At 32.0% G+C, this 25,440-nt stretch overlaps 1 protein-coding gene and 1 long non-coding RNA gene across 2 annotated transcripts; one reads left to right on the top strand and one right to left on the bottom strand.

The window, feature by feature from the left end:
- Positions 1 to 7,304: 7,304 nt before the first annotated feature.
- Positions 7,305 to 9,367, bottom strand: LOC144560873 (AT-hook motif nuclear-localized protein 25-like). The gene is made up of 2 exons (XM_078310096.1): positions 9,158 to 9,367; positions 7,305 to 9,039 (listed from the first exon to the last, which is right to left on the bottom strand). The coding sequence occupies exon 2, from the start codon at positions 8,889 to 8,891 to the stop codon at positions 7,878 to 7,880; it is 1,014 nt and encodes a 337-aa protein (XP_078166222.1). The 5' UTR covers positions 8,892 to 9,039; positions 9,158 to 9,367; the 3' UTR covers positions 7,305 to 7,877.
- A 9,300-nt stretch (positions 9,368 to 18,667) lies between these two features.
- LOC144561076 (uncharacterized) lies at positions 18,668 to 19,116 on the top strand. Its single transcript, XR_013513576.1, has 3 exons — positions 18,668 to 18,796; positions 18,884 to 18,962; positions 19,048 to 19,116. It is a non-coding gene; the product is annotated as an uncharacterized LOC144561076 (long non-coding RNA).
- The last annotated feature ends 6,324 nt before the right edge of the window (positions 19,117 to 25,440 follow it).

Here is a 25,440-nt window from a genome sequence, read left to right on the forward strand (position 1 = left end):
ACGTTGTTGCCAGTAAGTCTCTTCATCCAAATATATTTGGTGAAGAGATGACTGACAAGCTTGCCAAGAATCTATATCATGAGGAGGTAAAGAATGTGATTCATCTAGTTCTTCAAATCTAGAAATTTGAGTCAAGAGGTGTTGCTTTTGTCTCTTCATAGCCCCCATAATATTTGAATGCCAATCTCTTAATTTTTTCCTTAGAAATTGTAATTTTAATTGCCAATCTTTACCTAGGTTATCCCCTAAAGGGAAAGATTGCCACCAATCAATCACAAGGTCAATGAATCCTTCTTGAGACAGCCAAGCTCTCTCAAATCTGATAGGAACTGAACTATTAAAAACAGTTGCAAAAGTTTGGAGTATGAGAGGGGTATGATCAGACATGAATCTAGGTAATGAAGTCAAAATATGTGTTGAGTAGTGGGCATTCCATTCCACAGAACAAAAAGCTCTATCTAAAAGAGCTTGAGAAGTGGAGTGCAATGACTTCGACCAAGTAAATTTCCTATCAGATAGAGGAATCTCAAGTAATTGAAAATTGGAAATGAGAGAATTGAATCTGTTGCTTAAGGAAATGTTAAAGGAAGGTCCAATTTTAGACAACACATTTTTGTGACAATACCTAATTATACAGTTCCATACCAGCAGGTTACTACCCAATTATATATCTTCCTTTTTTTTTAACAAATAGCCCAACTAATTTCCAAAAAATAATGCAAATATGTAATTAAAAATATCATGAGAAATGGATAAAGAAACTAAAATATTACCGTATACTAGTTAGTAACATGCATGCATGTTAACCAATCAATAAATTGCTCCGGAAGTTTCAATTAAATTTTGTTGGAGCTCACTAAATTTTGTTATTTGTCACGAATTAGTCACTTAAGTTTGATTGTCACTTTTTAGCTAGTCACTTAACTTTGTTATTTGTCAAAATCAAGTCACTCTATACTTTTCCGTCCAAAATCATAACGGAATATTCTCATTCTGTCCAAAATATTAATGGAATATACTCATTCCGTCCAAAATACTAATGGTGAGCATATTTCGTTCAAAATACTAACAAAATAAGCATATTCCATTAGCATTTTGGACAGAAAAATATAAACTGGCTTGATTGGAACAAATGACAAATTAAGTTTAGTGACTAAAAAGAGACAGATCAAATTTGAATGACCAATTCGTGACAAATGACAAAACTTACACTACTACAAAAAAACATATTTACCATCGCCCTTTTACCATCGGATGTGCTTCCGCAGAGATGGTGTACGTAACGAGTGGCAACGCTATAATTACTTTGAACTTTTTACCGTGTGTTCGGCAAAAACAACCGATGGCGTTGATGGACCCCCTCATTTTCCATCAGTTAACTTTTACGAATAGTTAGTATTGAGTGACTCTTCAACATCGGTTTGGTTAAACGGATGATGGCACTGAAGGGGTTACTTTTACCATCCGTTGTGTACATGATCCGTTGGTGATAGTACACAATAATAACAACTCGATACCATATTGAACCGATGGTATATTCACAGGGGCAACACTTTGCAAATAATTAGAACCTCGGATTTAGTATACACTATCTACTCCATATATTAAACCGATGGTGATGTTGTTATATTATATATATATATAGAGGTTGGCTATTTTATTTCCATAAGAATATGAGGGAATATGCTTATAAGTCATTTTTTCATTTTCAAAATCCAAAAAGTAGATCTGAACTCTTAGATGTGATCTCTATATTGAAATGTGCTTGGAGACCAAATTTTACATTTTTTTTTGAATTTTTTTTACTATTTATTAAGCCACTTTGAAAATCGCTGATCCAACGATGGCTTCTGATTTTACTGTTTTGCTAAGCCATTGTTGGATCAACGATTTTCAAACTGGCTTAATAAATAGTAAAAAAAAATCAGAAAAATGTAAAATTTGGTCTCCAAGCACATTTCAATATAGAGATCAGAATATTTCATGTAAGAAATATTTCAATCGAGTATTTCCTTGCAACTTATTTGAAGTTCCAATTGCACTACTAATTAGATTTTATTTTAAACAATACACATTTGATTAGAGCCCCACACAAAGCAATTTATGGGAGTCCGGACATTATGTAATGAAGAACATGGAGACTCTCATAAAAAAAATATGCACGTTCTTGTTCAAAGGTTTGTCAATCACCTGTTTCTATCATGCTTTCAGATTAAGTTCTTAATTATATATTTTATTCATATGTTTTTATTTATTCATACAGTGTCGTATGTCCAAAATGTCGTGCAAAGAACATGAATTACATGACATCTGTATCAAATGATGTAAGTTCTTTTTGGAATTATCATTAGTTTAATTGATGTGCATGTACTTGGAGGTGAGAGGATTTGACATATTGTTGTATGTGGTTTAAAACAATTATTGTTTTTGGGTTCTTGTGTTCAGACAATTTGTTGTTGGTTAATTTTAATTGTGTGGTAAGAACAATTGTTAGTTTTCTGGTACAATGAACTATTGCTGTGTTTAGTGGATGTATGTGCGATATTGGTTAATAATTGTTGTTAACTTCATATATATATTGCTTGTGGCATGAATTAATATATATTATATGTTGGAGTACTTGTATATGTATATATATGTTGTTGATTCAAAGATGGGTATAGAATGAGCGCATGCATGTTTATTGTTGTTTTGCTAGCTGTGTTTTATAAATGGCTAGGTTTGTCCGTAATACAAGAATTAATAATAAAAAATAATAATAATTACATATACATAATCATCAGCTCAGAAATTAATGATCCGCTAGAAAAATAGTATCTACCAACTCAAACAAAACAGATGGTGCAAAATACTATTGCAATCGGCTATTAAAATTCAATAAACAGCGTTAATCACATTTGTCATCGATAGCGAAACAAAAGTGATGGCGTTGAGTTCATCATACCCGATAGCCGAACGTGCGCTGCCGATGGTGTATTGATGAATGCATCTGTTTTGAGTCGATAGCATATGTGTGTACATTTTCTATCGGAGTATATTTTGAATAGAAAAATATTAATAATTTATTATATTATTATTACTATGGATATTTTGAGTCGCAATTTGAACTTTGTATTAGTTCAATATGAATATTATAATTTTTTAATCAATTTGATATTATTTATTGTTCTATTAGACTTAGATAATGTTGATATTTAGTACAAATATATGATATATATTTTATAAAAATAAGAAAATACCATGTTGCAGAGCTTTCGCTATAACGATGCTATTCGCTATAGCTTTTTTTATAGGCTTCCCTCTATGACGCGATAAACGTTATTTAGAATCTTGGTTCTAGGCATAATATAATGTCGAGGAACCTCTTGTTTGCTTTACCAGCACATGAATGTGTTACGATAAATAATTAATGCTGAATGGCAGTATTGTAGAATAACTCGGTTAATTAAGATCCAAATTAAAGATATGACAGATTAACCAAACGTGTTTTGGACTGTATTGTATTATATATGAAAGATATGGACATGATTAGTCACAAGTCCATGCTACTATCTAAACAAAACATGGCAGATTAAATGGGATATTCTGATACCAAAATAGTGAATCACCTCACCTCACAATACAGTTTCCAACAGCTGTTGTCTAATTGCATCAAGATGAATCGTTTCAGAAACATGAAAAAAAAAAGAAAAAAAAAAGAGGAATATGCATGAAAACGAAGCACGAAAACAAGATTGTCTTCCACAGAAATCAAGTTTAACTAAAAAAAATGCAAACCATTTATTACTATATACTAGAGGCTATTCTAAAATCATTCTTTATTCAGAAAGAATAAAGAAAGGAAAGTTTCATGAAAGCAATGTTGCTCTTGAGTCTTGACCCAATTTGTAATGTATGAATTTAAAAGCATATATTTGATGAAAAAAACATAAACTAACCAAAAGGTGTACCATATCAAACCATACAGAATCAACTTATCGCCAACACTGCCTAGCGCAGTTGGGTAAGGCATATGTTCTCCTACGGGAGAACGCGGGTTCGAGTAGTGTGTGTGTGGTGTGAGTGCCCGAGGGCTTTAATCAAAAAAAAAAAAAAATCAACTTGTCCTGAGATCTTCATCAGATAAAAAGATGTGGCAGATGCACTACGTACACACAATGTCACAACTAATATTAATATAATTAGGCATGTTACATTACTATTCAAAAAATAATAATTTTTAAACTTAATTATGACCCTCATATGCATAACCAAAATATATGTATTCAATGCAACAGATACTGTAAAGTAAGCAAGATTCTAAATAGCGTTTATCGCGTCATAGCGGGAAGCCGAAAAAAAAAGCTATAGCGAATAGCGTCGCTATAGCGAAAGCTATGCCACATAGCGTTTTTTTATTTTTATAAAAATTATATCATATATTTGTACTAAATATCAACATTATCTAAGTCTCATAGAATAATAAATAACATCAAATTGATTAAAAAATTATAGTATTCATATTGAACCAATACAAAGTCCAAATTGCGACTCAAAATATCCATAGTATTACTAATATCATAAACTATCGATCTTTTTCTATTCAAAATATATTCAGCATCATGACGTAATCTATTTTTTTTCTATTTAAATTTCAAAATAACCTAGACATCATGGCATAATTAATTATCTTAATCTATTCAAAATATTCAAACTATCATATAGTAAATATCATTTTGTTACTTCAAGTAATATCTTAATATATTTAATTTGAGCCTTTATTTAAAGCCCATATAAATTAAAAAAAGAAAAAAAAAACAGCTCATGTTGCATAGCGCGTTGTAGCTTCCTTATTTGATCTCATTTAATAATTAATAAATTTTTATCAAAATAATAATTAATAATTTAATATAAAGCTTAGTATGTCAATTATAAAAAAAAATCACGATTAAAATCCAATCTGAGCCCATATAAATTGAAAAGAAAAAAAAAACAGCATGTTGCATAGCGGGCGCTATTTGCGCTACACGCTATGCGCTATAGCGGACCGCTATTACCGCTATAGCGTCTGTAGCTCAAATAGCGTGTTTTAATTGTATAGCTTAGCGTTTTGGGTCCAAAAACGCTATAGCGCGCTATTTAGAACACTGAAAGTAAGACATGGGAGTATCCCATCAGATACCCTCTTTTTTAAGTCATAGGCATATAAATACTCTATAGAAAGCAAACTTTCAAAAAAAGGACCTTTAATCATAACACTACACCTTTAATACAGAAAGGGTAGATTTACAAGAAATTTCATTCTACATCATTTAATGATATCACATTATTAAACTAAGTCTTTCTAATATATGAAAGTATTCTTGTTTAAGTATATGAATTTGATTCTCTCAAAAAGTATATGAATTTGAGCTTCAAATTTTATTCTACATAACATAATGATATCACATGACAAACCTAAAAGGTTTAAAAGATATTGAACTAAGTACATGCAAATGAAGCTAATTATATCATGCTACTTCAAGTCTATAACAAGCTTTAATGCATCATAACAAACAACATGAATAATAGGTGCATAATTTGGATGAACTGTGGCGTTAGCAAGGTTTGTAGCTAATATAAGAGTACGGAATAGCCGTTAACCCAACTCTTCATTGGAATAGTGGAATAGTCACTAACCCAAGAGAGAGAGAGCATAGGTAGTTATGTCCAAACATGGAATAGAGTTCAGGATAGCTCGCTAACCTAGGTTAGCGCTATCCCTCACCCATCCAAATGCGAAGTGAATATGCATGACATGCATCAAGGGAGACAGTAAAGTAATCATCACATGTCATATGAAGTACAAGATTTAAGCTTCCTAGATTGATAAATGTATTGTTATGCATGCCAATGAATCATATCCATGTTAAAAAAAGGTACAGAGAGATCACAAAGACAAAAGTATATATATATGATGATGAATGTACCAAAAATAACAATGCAACAGGAATTAGGAAACTCAACGGATGCATGTAGTACATAAACATAAAAACAGCTTAACTTGCACTATTGAGACCAAATGTTCAGAAAAAGGAAGGATAAGGAAGCTTTGAGAGAAAGAGAGAGGCATGCAGACAGATGGTTTGGTTCAAAAGAAGTAAAGTTGAAAAGGTAAAACTATCAATTAACAGGCCTATTCAAAAGCAAATGTGTTTTTTTTACCCATTAAGGGATTGGACCTACGAGCTCTCTTTAGGACTGTACTTTGAAAAGGTAAACAAATCTCATGGATTTAATTATTACCCTCAAGACACGTTACAAATGCTAAAAGACAAAACAGTCATCCTTTTACTTAAAACTTCACCCCATTTTTTTGACTGAACCAGTCAGAATACAAACTAATTGCCATGGAAAATATCATGGATACCCACAAAGCAAAGAAAATAACTAAAACAACCACGTAAGATCTAAGCCTCCATCAATAGAAGCTAATTATACACACCTTGTTTTTCTACAATTTAGCCAAAGGCATTCATTATAACAGTCCCACCTCACTATTTTATTTTCATTACTCAAATCATAATAGGGGGCTATTTGGTATCATAGAACTTCTAAAATCAGAATTTAATTAATAACTGACATGCAGGACACCAAATATATCAACATATCAGCTTGCCAATTTGTCAAACTGAATTAAAAGCACTGCGAATGACACTATTATATAGAGTTCATTCAAAATCAAATTTGGTTTGCTGATATGTCAAAAATGAAAAGGACAGCACACGCTTTTTCCATAATCAGTCTCTTGTAGTACAGTGGTCATGTTCTACTTGCTGCACAAATCAACAACCAACCTTCCAAACATTTCAATCAATAGCTCTGTCAAATCTTTAATTTGACAATAATGCTATTTTGCATAAAGCATATATGGTGACTGGTTTTGTTTGTGTGTGTGTGTGGTGGGAGGGGGGGGGGGGGGGGGGGGGGGGGGGGGGGGGGGGGGGGGGGGGGGAGGGGGTGGGGCGTACAATTTTTTTTCCCTAAGGTTATATTTGATAATATTGTTTATTGTTGTAAGGAATTTGTAGGAACCGATGAAGTCGTCTACCTTTTGTTTCTAGGATAATTATATTAACTAAAATGAGCTAGCTTGGGACTCATTCTGTGGAGACTAAAACAGGGACAACAGGCTTTTAATGTCCTTTGAACTGGCACAACAAGTACATGTATCTGGCTTCTCACATGAATGTAATACTACACTGGAATAATAAAGAAGAGCACTACAACTCATGCAAAGATCAAGGCAAAACTCCAAAATTGAAATGCAAAGAGACACCCTTAAATTTGGGAGAATTTAATACCTAAAGACAAATAGATGAGCTAACTCTACTATTGTGTACATTGACTGAAAACACTTTAAACTAGAAGTACAAGCACACAAATAATTAAGAGGAAATCAAACATTAGGACATAAAAAGAATAAATTAAAAGAAGGGTTCCGACTTCCGACACTGAGCTTACAACACCGGTTACATGAACAATGCAAAAAACCAAAATTATTTAAAATGAGTATCTATGTAATAAGCATGAAACACTGCCTCTACTAACCTTGTGAAGCCTTGTAGTCGTTTCTCTTCTAACATGATTCTTTTTCGCCTCAATTATCATAATATAATCACCGTTTATCCACAGCAAAACTCAATCCGAACTCTTATTGAACAATTTAAATGACCACACACTTGATGCATTTCTTCCTTACGAGTTCGCTTAATTCAAAAGCACCACTTCAAAAACATCAAAATCTTGCACTTAATGTTTTGTCTTCAATTCTCCTTGGCGCACTTAGCATTAGCATTAGCATTACAACATAAATTTCATATTCAAATCAACATTGATTGAGCTTAATTTGATAAGCACTAAAAGGATGGTCTAACCCCGGCACCGCCCCAACCTCCTCCTCCAAAAGCATCACCACCAGTGGGAAACTGATAACCCCCGCCAACATTACCCCCCAAATTGTAAAATGAAACACCACCGGCCCCACCATCACCTCCAGTCACTCCAGAAGATTGCGATGCAGTAGGCTGCTGGCCAGGCCCACCAGGCCCCATCCCAGTTGGTGTAGGAGGAGCAACAGAAGGTGGGGCCACTCCCGTAACCTGCTCCTCTTCCTCACCACCTTCCAAAGGCAATCTCTCATACACAGCATTAGCAAAAGATGCCGCCATCAACACAACCGGTCCCGCTGCCATAAGCGGGCCTACAACACTTCCTCCAACCACTTGCCCCTGCCCGCCAGCCAGAAACACTGTTAATCCACTGGCACCAGGTGGGGCCGGTGGAGGCAAAACAGTCCCGGTAAGAGAAAGGATCTCAAACCTGCCACGCAGAGTAGCAACCATGCTTCCAGGAGGAGAAGCGCCAGGCTGGCGTAAAGCGACATTCGCCACTGCTCCACCACCAGAGAGCACACATACACCACGTCCACGGCGCCGTGCATATTCTGACACGCACTCAACCACGTCAGCACCACCAGCAACCTCCAAAACATGCGAGTGGAGCGCGTTGGGGCTATCCCTTGTTACAATAATTGGTGGCTTCGGTTTGTTTTTCGACCCGGGAGGACGACCCCGAGGCCGCCGATTCGGGTTACCGGATCCTGAGGAATCCCCGGCAACCGTTAAGGCGGTGGAAGAAGAGGGTTGGTCCGGGTCAGACGGGTTTGTTGGGGTTTTGTCAGATGAGGGTTTGGCGTGTGGAGACTCCATTTTTATATGGGAACCAGGAGGAGTTTGAAGAAGGTGTTGGAGATAGCTACCTGAACCACCTCCGGTGCCTCCGCCGCCGGAGCCACCGCCGCTAGTGGCGGAGGGGTCATGACGCGAGGGGCGGTCGTCGCCACGCTCCCACCACTTGTTGGTTGTCGCCATCTTGGCGGGTTTTCTCTTCTCGGTTCCTTCCACTTTCTCTGATTTTGTGGTGTCTTTCTTTTATTACTCGATTGGTTTCTGTTTCTTCTCTAAGTTGAATCCAGATGGATGGATGGATGCTGATGCTTCTCTTTCTTCTTTCTTCTTTCTTCTTTCTTCTTTCTTCTTTCTTCTTTCTTCTCTTCTAGAATAACACTTTGTGTTGCAATTGAGTTGTTGACCTCAAGGATGCAATAGTAGATTAGCAGGATAAGAAGAAACTATACCTACAAGAAGTGTACTTCCCGGTTCAGCTTTCCCAGTGTTTCTTTGGATAGTGAAGATGGATTTGTACAGAGGAAGAAAAACGGACAATTCAGACCTCCCACGTAGAGAGAGAGAGAGAGAGAGTGGCGTTTAACTGGCGTGAGGTGATGAAATGGGGAGTGGGGTTTTCTGAATTTCCAAAGGGATGGAAGGAAGAGAGAGAAACAGACGGTGGAAAAGAGTGCACAGAAGGCGTATTAAAAGTAGATGCAATGGTGGCATAAGGAGAACCCAAAGAAAGGATAGAGAGAGAGAAATAGAGAAAAAGATGAGAGAGAGAATACAATGACCAAATAAATTACTGCATGAGATATTGTAAAAGATTATGTAGGCAATGCCGGAGTACACTGCATAAAATAATGAAAGAGAGCTCCTTATTTTACGCACTCTAGTTTGACATTCAGTTTGGTTCCTCAATTCATTCAAAATAGAACAAATATTAAATTGTTTAGAATAACGTTATTGGAGTGAGGCTACGATAACATACATATTACGGATCAAAGATTTATATTTCTATTTTTAAATTTTATATAATCAATTTAAATTGTTAAACATAATTTTTATTGGAAAATCAATTTTTTTATTATTTTTTTAGATAGATGAAAAATACTGATTTTATGGTCATAAACTTTAGATCAAGTGATTTTCACCTATCTAAAAAATAGTAAAAAAAATCTAAAAATGTAACATTTGATCTCCAAATATATTCTCATATGAAAATTATTATATAGCAGTTTGGATTGATTATTTCAATTTTGAAAATAGAGATATGAAATTATTGCACGGGTTAAATCGTAATACTCATATATTTGTTGTATTTTAAAAGCTTAATAAATTTATGGTATAATCAACATTTTCAGCAGAAGAAGACAGACAATATTTTTATAATAGAAAGATAAAAATAAAAATTGGCGTTTTCTTAAAAAAAAATACCTTTTAATCTTTCATTAAATAATAAGCATACGATTTTGGAACTTTTTAATAATTTTTTACTTGATTTAATTATTCTTTTCTGGTATTTGCCTTTTTTTGCTAAAACATTTTCTCTTCTATTTTATTCTGAAGTAAAAAGTATATATATATGAGTCAAACATTTCCTATTCCCTTTTTCTAAAAAGAAGCTTATGAAGTCAAATAATGGCTTCATTGATACCAGAGCCGTATATTTTTCTTTTATATTTTTGGGTGATTGAGTTGAGCTACATATCTTGTGGATTATCTATTGTATATTCTATTAGTGTGAAATATATTTTTGGATTTTATGCGGAGGGGATTGGATGATGAGCCTACTAGAAGGTAGGTTTAGTGTAGGCTCTTGTGAGCAGGTGTGTAGGTTTGGTCATTTTGACTAAATGCAAGGGTATTTTCGTACCAAAGTTAAATCAATATGGGGAGAGAAACGGGGGTCCTTTTTAGGCGAGGTATACCATCCGACAGCAATGCATTCCAAAAATGGAAAGAAAAAAAAGGGGTTTTCTGATAAAAAAAATTAATTAAATTGAGGCCCTAGCTGACAGTTCAAGATTACTATTATTATTATTTTTTTGGTATCACTTTCAAAGCGGAAAAGTAACACATATTATTGGTTGCTTTTATGTACAGTGGAAATTTGAACGGTCTGTATCATTTAATAAAAGAATAAAATATTGATTTTGTTTTTTTCCAATATAAATAATCAGAGGTGGATACCAAAGTTAGAATGTTCCAGAGCTTATATAAGGAGCCAAGGATCTTATAAATATCAAGTCACATTAGAAAAAAAAATTATCATCAAGGGACCGCCTGTTTAATTTGATAATAATGTTAGTATTTTAAAAATGTATTACAATAATGGATTTTTGGAACATAATTAAGATAATGCTTCTTCATGATATAACACATATTTTATACTTTTTTGCGTTGCCACTAACCAATCAAGACGAATATTTTAGAGTCAATGATTATGATTACTTCATAAGCACTCTTTTGCATATATTCCCAAGTTTGTAAATTCTCGAACTAAAATTTAGGCAAAGAATTGAAAGCGAAAGTAAAATTTTAATATATCATCCAGCACCGAGCACAAGAAGTTGCACCCTTATTTTACAACGTTTTTTTTTTTATATATATAATTGATTCCTTAGATAAGCTGTACATCAATAAATTTGCACAACATACATGAAAGACAGATATTTTATTTTGTAGAATTGTATTAAATATTTTGCAACGCATCAGAAAGATGAAAATTTATTTCGGATATCGCAAAATAAACTCAATTATTGATTTGGTTTATTTAGATATTTTATAAGGAGCAGAGTTTTTCGTTCGGTTATTTAAATTTTGTATGTATATCCAGGAGCAGACAATTGTCCTTTTTGAATTTTGAATTTTTATAAAAATCTATGAACCTTTATAAAATTATTAATTTCTGATTGATAATTTGAATTAGAAGTTAAAACAATACAAATTGGAGGTCAGAAAATTACAAATTACAAATTAGATAATTGTTTTTATTTAGTACCTAATTCGCTAGTTTCTTGCTCCCTCTCTGACAAAAATCATGAATTCGTCCCTGTGCATATCAGATATATTAAGATCTGTATACAAACTCTAAAAAGCTAAATCAATAATTCGGTTTCCTATAGTGTATAAAAAAAAAATCATCTTTTTTTTTCCGGACAAAATATTCAATATATTTCTAAAAAAAAAAGCAACTTCTGCATTATATAGAAGTTAAAAAAGGCAAGTATTTTAAATAGTCTACCACAACTCTAGTCTCTAGTTGTATAGCATTTTGATACACTGAATGCTCTGTTATTGAAACAGTAGCTATATATCAAAGCTACAGCAGATGCTAAAGTTGCTATAGTTCATTTTCTGTAGCACCTTAAACTCAAAGATCCATTATTCTACATAGATGTTTTGTCATTTTCTGATAAATTTTACAAAACAGAGTTCTTATTTCTTCATATCTAATCTAAGTCTTTTAATTTTTAATATGTTGTACTCTCATTAATTGAATTTGACCTAGCTTATAACAAAGATTGAAAATTAATTAGACTCTAACTTTTACCTCTCAAAATAAAATAAAATTGGATGTTTTATGATACAGTTAGAATGATGGGTAAATTTGACCCATTCTTCTATTCTTCAAAGAATTTAATATGTTTTGTATTTTTTAATATGGAGTAAAATATAAAAAGTAAATTGAGAATTGAAAAGCTAAGTCCCTGATCATATAATCAATGTGAATAAGTTTTTATGTGTACAATAACTACCATAATAGGTAAGGGAGTATATATGACACAGTATACTCATTTTACAGTTTTTAGAATATTAATATTTCACTATTTTAAGAAAAAGTTTTAAATAATGGAAGAGACGTGAGAGAAAGGATATTATTCTCAATGTTATTCAATTTTGTTGCCAAATATACTAAACAATATTTATAATCACTTTTCTAGCGTCCTTTGGAATGAGCTTTTTTTTTTCTTTTTTTTTTTAAAAAAAAAAAAACTTGTTTCATTTTTGTCAACAAGATAATTAAGCTCAAATATTAATTTGTTTTGTCATTCTATATATAAGGTTATATCTTTCTTTTTTCAAACAAACTCAAGAATTTATAAATTTCATTTGAAATTAAACTGCAATAAAACATTGTGTCAATTTCTTGTTACGTACTTCAAATTAAATACCTTTTAGCGGTTTAATATTGGATCTCATGGTACATATATAAAATAATTAAAGATGTGTATAGCACTATAGCTGGATACTAATCTAACATGCTGAAGAAATTTTGTTATAAATGCAATCTCGGATCAACTGTTTAGATATTGAAAAATAAGTTTTTTTTCTGGCGTAATTATGTATGACATTTTCATTGTTTTTCTCTTCCAATCATGATTTACATCTTTATCTTTGTTTTTAATGTTCAAATAGTCAATCCGCTTTGCTTAACATGATCTTAATATTAAAATGTGTTCGGAAGTAAAATTTTATATTTTTTGAAAATTTATTATTATCTTTTAGATAGATACAATTCATTATTATTCAGAAAATTTTGGGCAACAAAATAAAAGTGATTTTCTACCTAATTTAAAAAACTAAAAAGAAAATTTAAAATTATATAAAATCTAGTCTCCAAGAATCTTTTAATATGATGATTATGTTGAGTTGATTGGATCGACTGTTTAGACTTAAAAATAGAGGCAAGGATATGAAACATTATTATATTAGAGTAGAAGACTAGAACATTTTAGTTCTACTCAATCATACAATTGTATTTAGTTTTTTTTTTTTTTTGTTGGTCGTCCAACAATTTAAAAAATAACTAGTGATATACAATATCTTTTCATTTCTTGTAAATTGTGAGTTCTTATATAATATATAAAAAAAAAAAGTTACTCTTATACAGGCTTTTATAGATCTGCACTAAAAAAATCAGGTGGAAATTCATTGACGACTTTGATAACCTTAAGAAATAATTTGCAAATTTAAAATCCGGCAATTAAGATGTAATTTAAACTTTATACTAGGGCTGGCAAAAAAATTCGAGGTTCGTGATTCGATTCGGGTTTGATTCGGGTTTGATTCGAGTTTAATTCGATTCGAAATGGGTTCGAATTGAAACGAACCAAACCAGATTCGGTTCGGAATTAATTCAAACCAAACCCAAACCTAGTCTGGTTCGATCGAAATGGGTTCGATCATTTTTATGGTTCGAATCTCATAATAACATCGCCCGTCCATTTACCTGATGAAATTAAAATCCAAGATAGAGAGTCATAATTTAACTTAGCCGACACTCCCTCGCTCTCAAATCTCAATATCCTAGTTCTCTCTCCACCTCTTCCTAACTCACTCTCCCTCTAGCTCTAAAATCTAGCTGACGCTCTCGGCGACTGGCTGTCTCTCCGGCTGTCACTCCTCTCTCCGGACTAGATGGCTGTCTCTCCTCTCTCTTCGGTCGTCTCTCATAGTTCATACCAGGAAAGTCGTCTCTGATGCATTTTTTCATGAACAATTTTTCAACTTAAAAACACTCATTTCATAGTTCATACCGGTAAAAGAAAGCTATGTGAATTGTCCCACGAGAAAAAATTAATGTATAAACTACCGGTATAACTAGGACTGCTAAAAAATAATTTAGTTCGTGATTCGATTCGGGTTCGATTCGAAAAATGTGTAGTTCGAAATGGGTTCGGTTCGAAATGGATTTTGTTCGAAACGAATCAAACCAGGTTCGATTCGAAATTAATTCAAACCAAACTCAAACCTAAGATAAGTTCGGTTCGGTTCGGTTCGTTGCTACCCCTACTTTATACACATCATATACGTGAAAAATGATGAAAAGTTTAATTTTCAAAATCCGGCAAGTTAATATTTTTACGACATTAAATAAATATCAAATAATTTTGGAATTGTGTGAAAATTGATACACAACTAATCTATAAGAAAAATAACATGTCTATTTTTTAGAAAACAAATTAGTATGATTATAAAAAATCCTAATAATCCAAATAAATAACATGCTCGTTGAACTTAATTTATTTGACAATCGTATACTGATATTATGTGGTTTACCGAAAAAAGTTCTAAATGCAGTTGTCTTTAACTTGCAGATTTAAAAAATATGTATACATTGATAGATGTTTCATATTTAACACAAATTTCATAAGAAGTAAAATTGATTAAAAAAAAAAAAGTTTCGTAAAGTACATTGGTTATATAATTTATCCCTGATTCGATGTGAAAAAAAAGTATTGATATTAGTTAGAAGAACAATGATAGCTACACAATAACATTTATACTAATTGATGCTGAAAATATTATAATCCATAATTTGAATTACGAAATGTACAAGAGGAAATATTATGATCTTCAGAAAAATAGTAAGGTTAAAATACTCTATTGTTTTTATACTCTAATCATGTCTGACATCTTTATCTTCATTTTCAAAATTTAAACAATCAATTCAAACTGCTCAATATGATATCTATATTAAAATGTTCTCGAATTCACATCCGCTCCAATACTTGACAAGGCAATCTTTTACAATTACTAGATCTGGACCGTTCTTTTTAACTTGGCACGAATCTCAAAGCCCAAAATACTGGCCCCTATAATGAACCGAATCCCAAACCAGTTGAGATTTAATCTCAAACCGTAAAATGAGGGTAATCCTCTGCAATACCGCTGTTAATGTTTTTCAATAAATCTAAAAAAATAGTAAAAAAAATTCAAAAAATATAAAATTTGATCTCCAAATACATATTAATATGGAGAACAAGATGAATGATTTGAATCAATTATTTGAACTCTGAATCTGATAATTTATAGTCTAATGATACCACAGTGCTCAGCTAAACAATCAAGCTACTAAGCAAGCAATTAAGCAAAGTTGGAAAAAGGAAATGACAGAAATAGCCTTGCTGTGGGGGGAGGCGGGGTCCGCGGGGAGCTGGAAACTGGAGGCGGCATGTGGGGGAGGAATGATCACGTGCGGTCAACAAGTCAAAGGGAGTGGAGGTGAATATATGGCTCGATAATCAAGCCGTACAGCTGTCAGACACGTGTTGCCTGGTCAGAGGCATCGGGACTTGGTCAACCTTATCTCACGCTCCCTCTCTCTGACCTAAACGGGCTGTTGCATCAACAACGAATCCAGGGTTCTCTGTGTTTGTTACTGTGTATGGCATAGTGAAGCACATCATATTTTAGTATGACAGTGACTCGTTACACGAATTATTTTTTATCTTGTTCGGTAGATGATTGGATTGGTTACAGGCTGTTTCTCGTCTGCTCCTGCAGCGCGTCGATGATTGACACCTGCGACTTCGAGGAAGTTAAAATATAATTTTAATTTTCTTCTCAGTTTAGTCCTCGAGAAATGATGGAATTAGGAACCCGTACTAGTCAGCTTTGATTACTTCCGCTCCTTTCATCCTTTGGGAACTTGTTAGTTCATCAGTACAAGGAAATTGTGTTGCAAAAAATAATGATGGCGTAGAGAAGCAGAACAGAAAAAAAGTCAGAAACTAATGATTCCTAATTTTTTTTTTTTAATTCAAAATGGTACTTGCAGAAAAAATTAGTTACCACGTGATGACGTGATATGGCTGTCATCTATTATTTTTGTCAATTATACGAATTAATTAGGTCGTCTCATATGAGTAGTTTTTTAAACATAATTTTCTTAATTATAATAATTTTGTAACAAAATCTTATTTTTCAAGTACTTTTTGTTATTATTTTCTTTGAACTAATATAAATTTGAAAATAATCATTAAGCACAATTATTTACATCACGTGAATAGTCACATCACATTACGTTAATTGACATTATATTTTTGCTTATCTAATATTATTAAATTTTTATAGCCCTGAATTATAATTTCTTCTCGAAGACACGTAAAAATATTAACTTTTTATTAAGATCTAAACCATATTATTAAATAAACTAAATTTATTGGTGTTATTTGAGGACAACTTCTTTTAGTAGTAATCTCATTTATTTTTGAGCCGCTTAATTCTTTCAAAACTGATTAAAATTACCTTCCTTAACATATTTTTGCTTGAAATTTCAATTCTTGTTCAGAGCTTAAGACATCTCTACTCACAAATTAAATATTCTTAAACTCTATCAACAAATTAAGTTAATCAAACATAAACTTCTTAATGAGAATGAAAATTTAAATCCATTTTTTATTGCCTAACAGTCCTTCTATGTGTCACTATCATCTATAATAAATTAATATGAAATACTAAACAAACCAATAAATATATTATCTCAATAATTTTAAAAAGAGCAAGAAAACTGCTGACCGAGAAAGATACATACTTATAAGGCGGGGACATATTTTAGTAACAACAGGGTTAACATTTAACATGTAAGATATGACTTCTCTCGAGGATAGAAATATAGAATTAATTATATAATTATGTATAATTTATGAAGTGTTTTACATAAAGCAATCCACAACACAATTGTAAAATCTCTTAACAATTTTTACATTTCATATAATATTTTTGTTTCTGCACTTTCTCGTTTTTTTTCACTGTCATAGTGTCGTTTCAGTTTTATCATCTTTCTTAATTAAATGGGTAATGTTCACTAGATGTAAACTTGTTCATGTGCTAAATATAATGAGAGATCACTTAAATACATGAAATATTGTGAACTTAAAGAGTATATATATAATGAACTTCATGACCAAGTAATTTGCAACATGTTGTGCCCTTCATTTAAGATTTTTTACTTTTAGAAAAATAATTTATTTTTAAAAGAACTAGAAAGATGATAAATTTTATCAGTAAAAAAAAATGGAGAACTAGGGTGTTCCTAAGTTCATCAAGTTTTTTTGTAAACTCGACTCTAAAATCTATCAGATTGGTTTCAAACGACGAATCTGAATTATTGAAACCCGTATACCTTACGAGTGATATGCGTCTACATCCAAAAAAAATGTTTGAATGAATTTTGTATAGAGTCGAAGTAGTAAAAAGATATTAAAAAAATAAATATATTAAAATTAATTTATAAACCTTCTAATTTTAACCGCTTAACTTTATACTAAATTAGTTCGAAAGTTTAATTTTTTTGCATGTAGATGCATATCACTCGTAAGGTATACGGGTTTCAATGGTTCAGATTCGTCATTTGAAATCAATATGATAGATTTTCGAGTTGAGTTCACCAAAAGACTTTGTAAACTTAGGATCACCCTAGTTCTACTCTAAAAATTGTGACCAACTGTGTAGTGCTTTGAAACACTAAAAATTTCTTCTATCCTATGAAAAAAATTCTCCATCTTTTTGGTTCTTTGAAAAATACTTATTATTCACCACTACAGAAAGTGTCATTGTACACGGATTTGACAATTTTATATAAAAATCGTATACCAAATAGATTTTTTTGGAAGCCCGAAATATCTGTGGAATTTCTACAAGGATATTTATTAAAGAATCAGTACACGAAGGCTGGGATGTCGTGTTGTCTTTCAAAGACTTCAAGGACTTTCTACATGCCTCGACAAGTGATAAATGGCTCGATGTAGGAGTCATCACCATTTTTCTCATGTTAGTGACCAAAAATTATTTATACCATGTTTATAGCACTCAAATATATATTCTAACTGTGAGGAGATGGTAGAAAAGAAGAACTTGTGTACATTTCTAGACCCCGGCAAACTTAATGCTACGACACTGAAATTTTCTGGGGATACGTCTATCCATTACCTGTGCTCACCGATGCATCATGCTAATAAGGAGGGGAAGAAATTTATTCTCATGCCATACCACTAGAGGTTACTTCTAACTTTAACTTATGTATTGTTTATATTTTAATTAAAGAATTAGAAAAAGGAAATAAAAGTGAAATATAAAAAGGCAAATCACACCATTAACCATACATAGCAAACACTTGTGCCACTATTATATGCTAAAATATTATTGTCACTATTATATGCTAAAGTACTATAATTCTTCTTCTTCCACAACAAACACTGGTGTTTGATTATCATTGTGCCAACTAAAAATATGATTGTTATCATCGATTCTTCAAAGGCCAAAGGAAACATCCCAATTCAGAAGTGCAAAGATATCTTCCCATTTGTAACAAAGTAAGCAATAATAATTCACATGGTTTGATTTTTTTTCAAATATAACAAATTGTGGAATTGCTAATTACAGTCACTCAATTTTGTAAGGGCTTTTATGCAATATATTAAAGAGGGAGGATTGCAAAGCGCGCGCCAGAAAAATTAATTGAATTGGAAGTGGTTTCCGGTGAGCACACTATAATTTTATAATTTCATATTTTGTTCAAAAAATTATTGTCATTCTAACATAGGCCGCTAAATGTAAATTTCAGTGCCTGCAACAGTTGGAGGGTTGGGAATGCGCTTACTACACGATGATTTTCATGTTTGACTATAACCAATTGATATTTTCATATTGTACTTACTATATTTTCAATTTATTAATAGAAATTGATATATGCGAGTGTCTTGCATCTACCTTTTCTTGTTACTAACTAATACCAAATTATAATTGTAGTACGAACCAAAGCAAAAGTGTTACTCCAATGAGCAGATCGACGATCTTAGATGTATGTGGACAAGGTGGTTTCAAGAAGAATTTATAGTTTTGGAATTCTGATTTTAAATGGCTTCCTTATTTTAACGTTTCTCTGTTTTGGAATTCTGATTCTACGTGGCTAGCAAAACTTGAGGCTAGCCAAAAAAAAAATAAGAACACAGATATTTAACTAAAGTCCGTGTAGAAAGATATTTAAACATAAAAATATATATATATAAGAGAGCTACATGGATATTTAGCTAAAAGTCCGTATAGAATTAGTAATCATACATGGACTTTAGCTAAATGTCCGTGTAGAAATAGTAATCGTACACATATATTTAGCTAAATATCCATGTAGCTCAGTAAGGAATTGTACACGGTTGTTTATATAATAAGTCCATGTAGAAATAGTAATCGTACACTGCTGTTTAGCTTAAAGTCCGTGTACAAATAGTAATCGTACACAGCTGTTTATGTAATAATCTGTGTATCTCGGTAATATTGAGAGCGACGCTGGCAAGAATTTGTACACGGCTGTTTATGTAATAATCTGTGTAGCTCTCTTATAATCGCACACGGGTAAATATCCGTGTGTATTTATTCAAGGATTTATATATCCTCACACTTTACACGGCAGGAAATCCGTATAGCTCCTCAATTTATGTCTGTGTGCAATCTCTTATTCTGTAGTAGTGATTTAAAAAAAAAAATCTGCCTTCTTTGGACCTAGTAAATACATATATTTGCAAATATTTGTATGACGTCATGGTAGCTAGCAATATTTTGTAATGCTATCATTATCACATTATCAACCTCTTAATTTTTAACATAATCTAACCATGAGTTGACATGAACACTTTCTCATTTCCTCTTAATTACTCTTGCTAATATTGTTTTAAATTAATATATATGCAACTAGGTAGACTTAATTTTTGCTTGATAGAATGGTTTAACATAATTTAACTCGGCTATGTTTGAAATTTTTGCTAGATGCCACACCTTGATACAAGGATCGAGCGCCAATAACCCTAAAATCTATTAATTTGCAATAGGAAACAAGTTTGACGTATTGTACTATAATATTAGAATTTGACTTTAAATTATTAAAACCAGCACCTAGCGCAATTTGGAACGAGTTTGAATGTTCTCCACTCATAGAAGGAATGGATATATATATTCCTGATCTGTGGTTTTCTTATTTATTATACTTTTTATATGTATCACCCAATTCGAAGTATAGACAAATTAGAGAATCCGTATCCCCTCAGATATGTGAGGTGTAAGTGATAAATGTGAACCATTCTAACTTGGCATGAATCTCAAAACAAACACCCTACAATATCGATAGACATCTCACATCTGATTGAGTTACGTCTAGCTAGGATTAATCTAGGTCGTCCATTTTTTAAAGCCCTGCCACTAGATCTGACTAATAAATACATATCGATGGAATAACTTAGCAGTAGTTAATGATCATGTCATGATCACACTAACTTTTGTAATGAGTTTTATCCAATAAAATTCAAATCGTATGTTTTAATAATAGTAATATTTATGTAAGCTATAATTCATGAGGTTCATTAATAGAGGTTTGCTAATACCCATTCGGGTATTACCCGTTTTACCCGACCCGTACCCGTTACCCGAGGTACCCGTGCCCGGGTATAGGCGGGTACACGGGTACGGGTTTGAGATGGACCGGACTCAATGATTCGGGAAAAAAACCCGCCCAACTCGTACCCGTTTTACCCGTACCCGAAACCCGCCTACCCGCACCCGTTTTATCTGTACCCGCACCCGTTTACCCGACCAACTTTACCCGTGTACCTTTACCCGTTTACCCGTTTTTTTTAAATTCAAAATTATTTTGCCGCTGAAAAAAATAGTATTAAAAACAAAAAAACAGTATTAAAAAATGAAAAAAACCAAAAAAAAAATACCCATACCCGTTACCCGAGACGGGCACGGGTTTGAAATGGGTAGGATACACTCTTTTAAAAACCTACCCGACCTACCCGTACCCGTTCTATCCGACTACCCGTCCTACCCGTACCCGCCCTACCCGACTACCCGTCCCGGGTATACCCGAGGTACCCGTACCCTACCCGAATGCAAACCTCTAGGTTCATATGAGAAGAGACATCAAGCTAATTAAACGGCTTATTTGAATCTAAGGGATACATCCATTACTTTTCAATGGAGAGGATATTGTTAGGTGATTGTGATTGTCTCACCTTGTGCTATGGTGATGCGATGTTCCACTTGTTACGATCATTTAATATTTTGTGTCGCAATGTCGCGTCATTAAAGTCGGTCTAACTAAAATGTTTTCATTGACAATTTGACATTACCATGCAAACTTATCTGTCTTACACCGATAACCTATCCAATATAAAATTTAATAGTTGAGGAGGTTTAAATGTCCATATCTTTCGCGCGCTTCATCCTAACTCCATTTCAAATTAAAATAACAAGAAGAGGAGGGTTCAAATGCACCCAAATTTTTGTGCACCCAAATGCACTCTATTTTTTAAATCATTTTCTCCGTTTTTAAAGTCCGAATAGTCAATCCGAACCGTTAGATGCGATCTATATATTAAGATGTGCTTGGAGACCAAATTTTACATTTTTTTGAATTTTTTTTACTATTTATTAAGCCACTTTGAAAATCGCTGATTTTACATTTTCTGGACCATTGGATCAGCGATTTTCAAAGTGGCTTAATAAATAGTAAAAAAAATTCAAAAAATGTAAAATTTGGTCTCCAAGCACATCTTAATATATAGATCGCATCTAACGGTTCGAATTGACTATTCGGACTTTGAAAACGGAGAAAAAGGATAGGGTGCATTTGGGTGCACAAAAATTTGGGTGCATTTGAACCCTCCTCTCTAACAACAATAGATATAATTTGAGGAGGAATTCAATTATACCATCTTAAAGTGACATATCTTGACATCATATATTTATAAATTATTTTTATATTTTTGAAATATACACAGTCGATCCTAACTGTTCAATATGATCTCCATATTAAAATGTGTTCGAAGACCAAATTTTATATTTTTTGGAAATTTTTTTAGTATTTATTAAAATGTGTATAAAATTGTTGTTTTCAGATAATTTTAGACCATTGAAAAACAACGATTTTAAAAAATTATAAATAAATATTGTTTTTTTTCAAAAAAATGTAAAATTTGGTCTCCAAGTATATTTTAATATGAAGATCATGTTGAACTGTTTGAATCGATTGTTTGGATTATGAAAACGCCAAAATAACTTAAAAACATATGGTGTCAAGATGTGTAACCATAAAATGTTCTAATTAGATCCCTCCTCATATAATATAACATCAATAAACAAAAAAAATTAAATTAACATAGCAACAACATAATCTATATTATTTTAATTTTAATATAAATAAAAAATTAATGTTTTTGTCTTTATTAATAATATTAAAAACAATTACAAATTGTTATCAATCGTCAATCTTTACAAACTCTTTAATACTTACTAGTTAAAGCAAGTTCCAATTAAATCTTAACACTTTTTAATGTGAGGAAAAAAATAATTTAGGTCATATGTAATGTTTTAGTTTCTATATCTAAGTTTTGTATTTTTGAAGTTACTATATTTTTCAAGATGAAAGCATGGTGAAGAAAAACAATATAAGATTAAATTTAACATCTCATCCAAATATCATCTAATAATAGCAAGCATAGTAACAAGACTCGCAAATTATTCGCGTTTTATTTGCGTTTAATTCGTTTTTTTTTTATGTTTTCTAACCGAACTCCGAATAAAACGCAAAAAAATGTATAATACGTTTTATTCGCGAATAAAACGCGTATAAAATGCAAATCACAAATTATTCGCGAGAAAAACACGAAAAAAATGTCAATTTTTTTTTTTGGAAATTTTTTGGATTTTTTTTTTTTGCTGGGGTTTGTTTTGGAGATTTTTTTTTTTTTTTGCTTTCTTATTGTACCGAATTATTCCTGAATTATACCCAAATTAAGAATTTTTGAACCCGCCGAATCGAATATGAACTTTTTGTTTGTCACTGTGATAGCTAGCAAGCACAAGCGTGTTAACTAATCAAAACAAACGAGCCCTTGCATGATTTAATTATAAAAATTATAATTATTAACTTATAAACCAATCCGTGCAATTTTAAGATAAGAATATGAACTAGTTGATAAATTCGTAGAAATTAATGAATCAAAGCTTGCCGTGGAGGTGATGACAAATCTCACTAAAGCTTTTTTAATCAACCCTTAGTTAATTTAATAATGTTAAAGGTATAGGAGCCTAACTGGCTTGGATCGCATAGGTTCAAAAGAAAAAGTAATGCAAAGCTAATATATAATATATTAGATGCCAGAGCATATATTATAGTGTACCTCGAAAATTTAAAATTATGTGATCCCCTTCTCTCCTAAATAAAGTTAAGAGCTAAGAGATGCCATCTAATTTCTAAATGCGTTGTGTCGGTTGTAACTTTCATGTGACAAGCATGGTGTGCAAAGTCACTGTGCACTATTATTTTTTGCAAATTGTAGTGTATATAATGTTTGAAAAATATCATTAAAACTATATATATATTTAGAGAGAAAGAGTGACTAATGTGCATTCATATACATATAGCCCGATGTGCATTCGTCTACATATGGTCCGATATGCATACGGTCCAAATTTGAAATTTTAAAATTCAAAACATCGATCTGAATCGTTCATCTTGTTCTCCATATTAATATGTGCTTGGAGACCAAATTTTACATTTTTCTGAATTTTGTTCCTATTTATTAAGTCACTTTGAAAATTGCTGATCCAACAATGGCTGCTGATTTTACTCTTTTGTTAAGCCATTGTTGGTTCAACAATTTTCAAAGTGGTTTAATAAATAGTAAAAAAATTCAGAAAAATATAAAATTTGATCTCCAAGCACATATTAATATAGAGAACAAGATGAACGGTTCGGATCGACGTTTTGGATTTTGAAATTTCAAATTTGGAACGTATGCATATCGGGCCATATTCATACGAATGCACATTAGTCTCTCTCTCTCTCTCTCTCTCTCTCTATATATATATATATATATATATATAGTAAGGGTACTATACATTGTAATGCGTAGATATTTTTGTACATTGGACTAAAAATCACTGGATTCAAAGTTCAAATAACCGATCCAAACCGTTCATCTTGTTCTCCATGTTAATATGTGTTTGGAGACCAAATTTTATATTTTTTGGAAAATTTTTCTTATTTTTTAAGATTTATTGAAAATCGCTGTTTTTTATGGTTCAAATTTGTCTCAAAAACAATGATTTTCGATAAATCTAAAAAAATAGTAAAAAATTTCAAAAAAATATAAAATTTGGTCTCCAAACACAACGGCTACGATTGAAAGATGTGATCTATGTTATTTTCTCTATGTGCCCATAAAAAATTATCACATTTTAATTTTGATTTCATATGATCCAACGATTTTATTTTGAATTTTAAGATTTAAATTTTGAGTTATCAAAGTTTTTAAAAATGGAGGTATGATGGAGGCACAAAAAATGGAGGCATTTGAACCCTCCACATATGTATATATCTTCATTCTATTATTAAGCACGTTGGGTGTCCGATCCGTCAACGGCTACGATTGAAAGATGAAACTTCGAATTTGATCTCAACTCTCAAATTACATAATTTGTCTTCTTTTGATTAAATGCATCTGTTTTATGTATAGAAATCTAAATTTAGTTTAAAACATACTCACCACATGTGCTGCCACACGATACGTTACAACTAAAATTGAATAAACTCTGAAATTTAGCGATATATATATTCGTTTTCTTATTTCTTTGTTTCCATATTTCTCCTCTTCAATTGAGAAGACTTCACCTTCCATTTTCTTTTTTATTTGTTTCTTTACTTCTTCTTCGTTTCTATACGGATCACAATGGAAATCAATTTTTTTTTTTTTGTATTTCTTTTTCTTTGTTTCTATACATATTGTTGTGGGCAATTTAGAATATATTTCCAATATAGAATATATCAATGCGTGTGTGTGTGTGTGTATTCTAAATTGAAAACAAAGAAGAAGAAAAATATATATTGGAAACAAAGAAGAATATAAATTGAAACGTGTGTGTGAATATATATTTCTCTTATAATATGTGTGTCTATATA

Source organism: Carex rostrata, chromosome 10, assembly GCF_964058835.1.
Source record: "Carex rostrata chromosome 10, lpCarRost1.2, whole genome shotgun sequence".
Classification (NCBI taxonomy): domain Eukaryota; kingdom Viridiplantae; phylum Streptophyta; class Magnoliopsida; order Poales; family Cyperaceae; genus Carex; species Carex rostrata.

What these genes read in the sequence shown, in the direction of transcription:
- LOC144560873 (XM_078310096.1), bottom strand. Translation starts at nt 8,891, where the DNA reads ATGGCGACAACCAACAAGTGGTGGGAGCGTGGCGACGACCGCCCCTCG.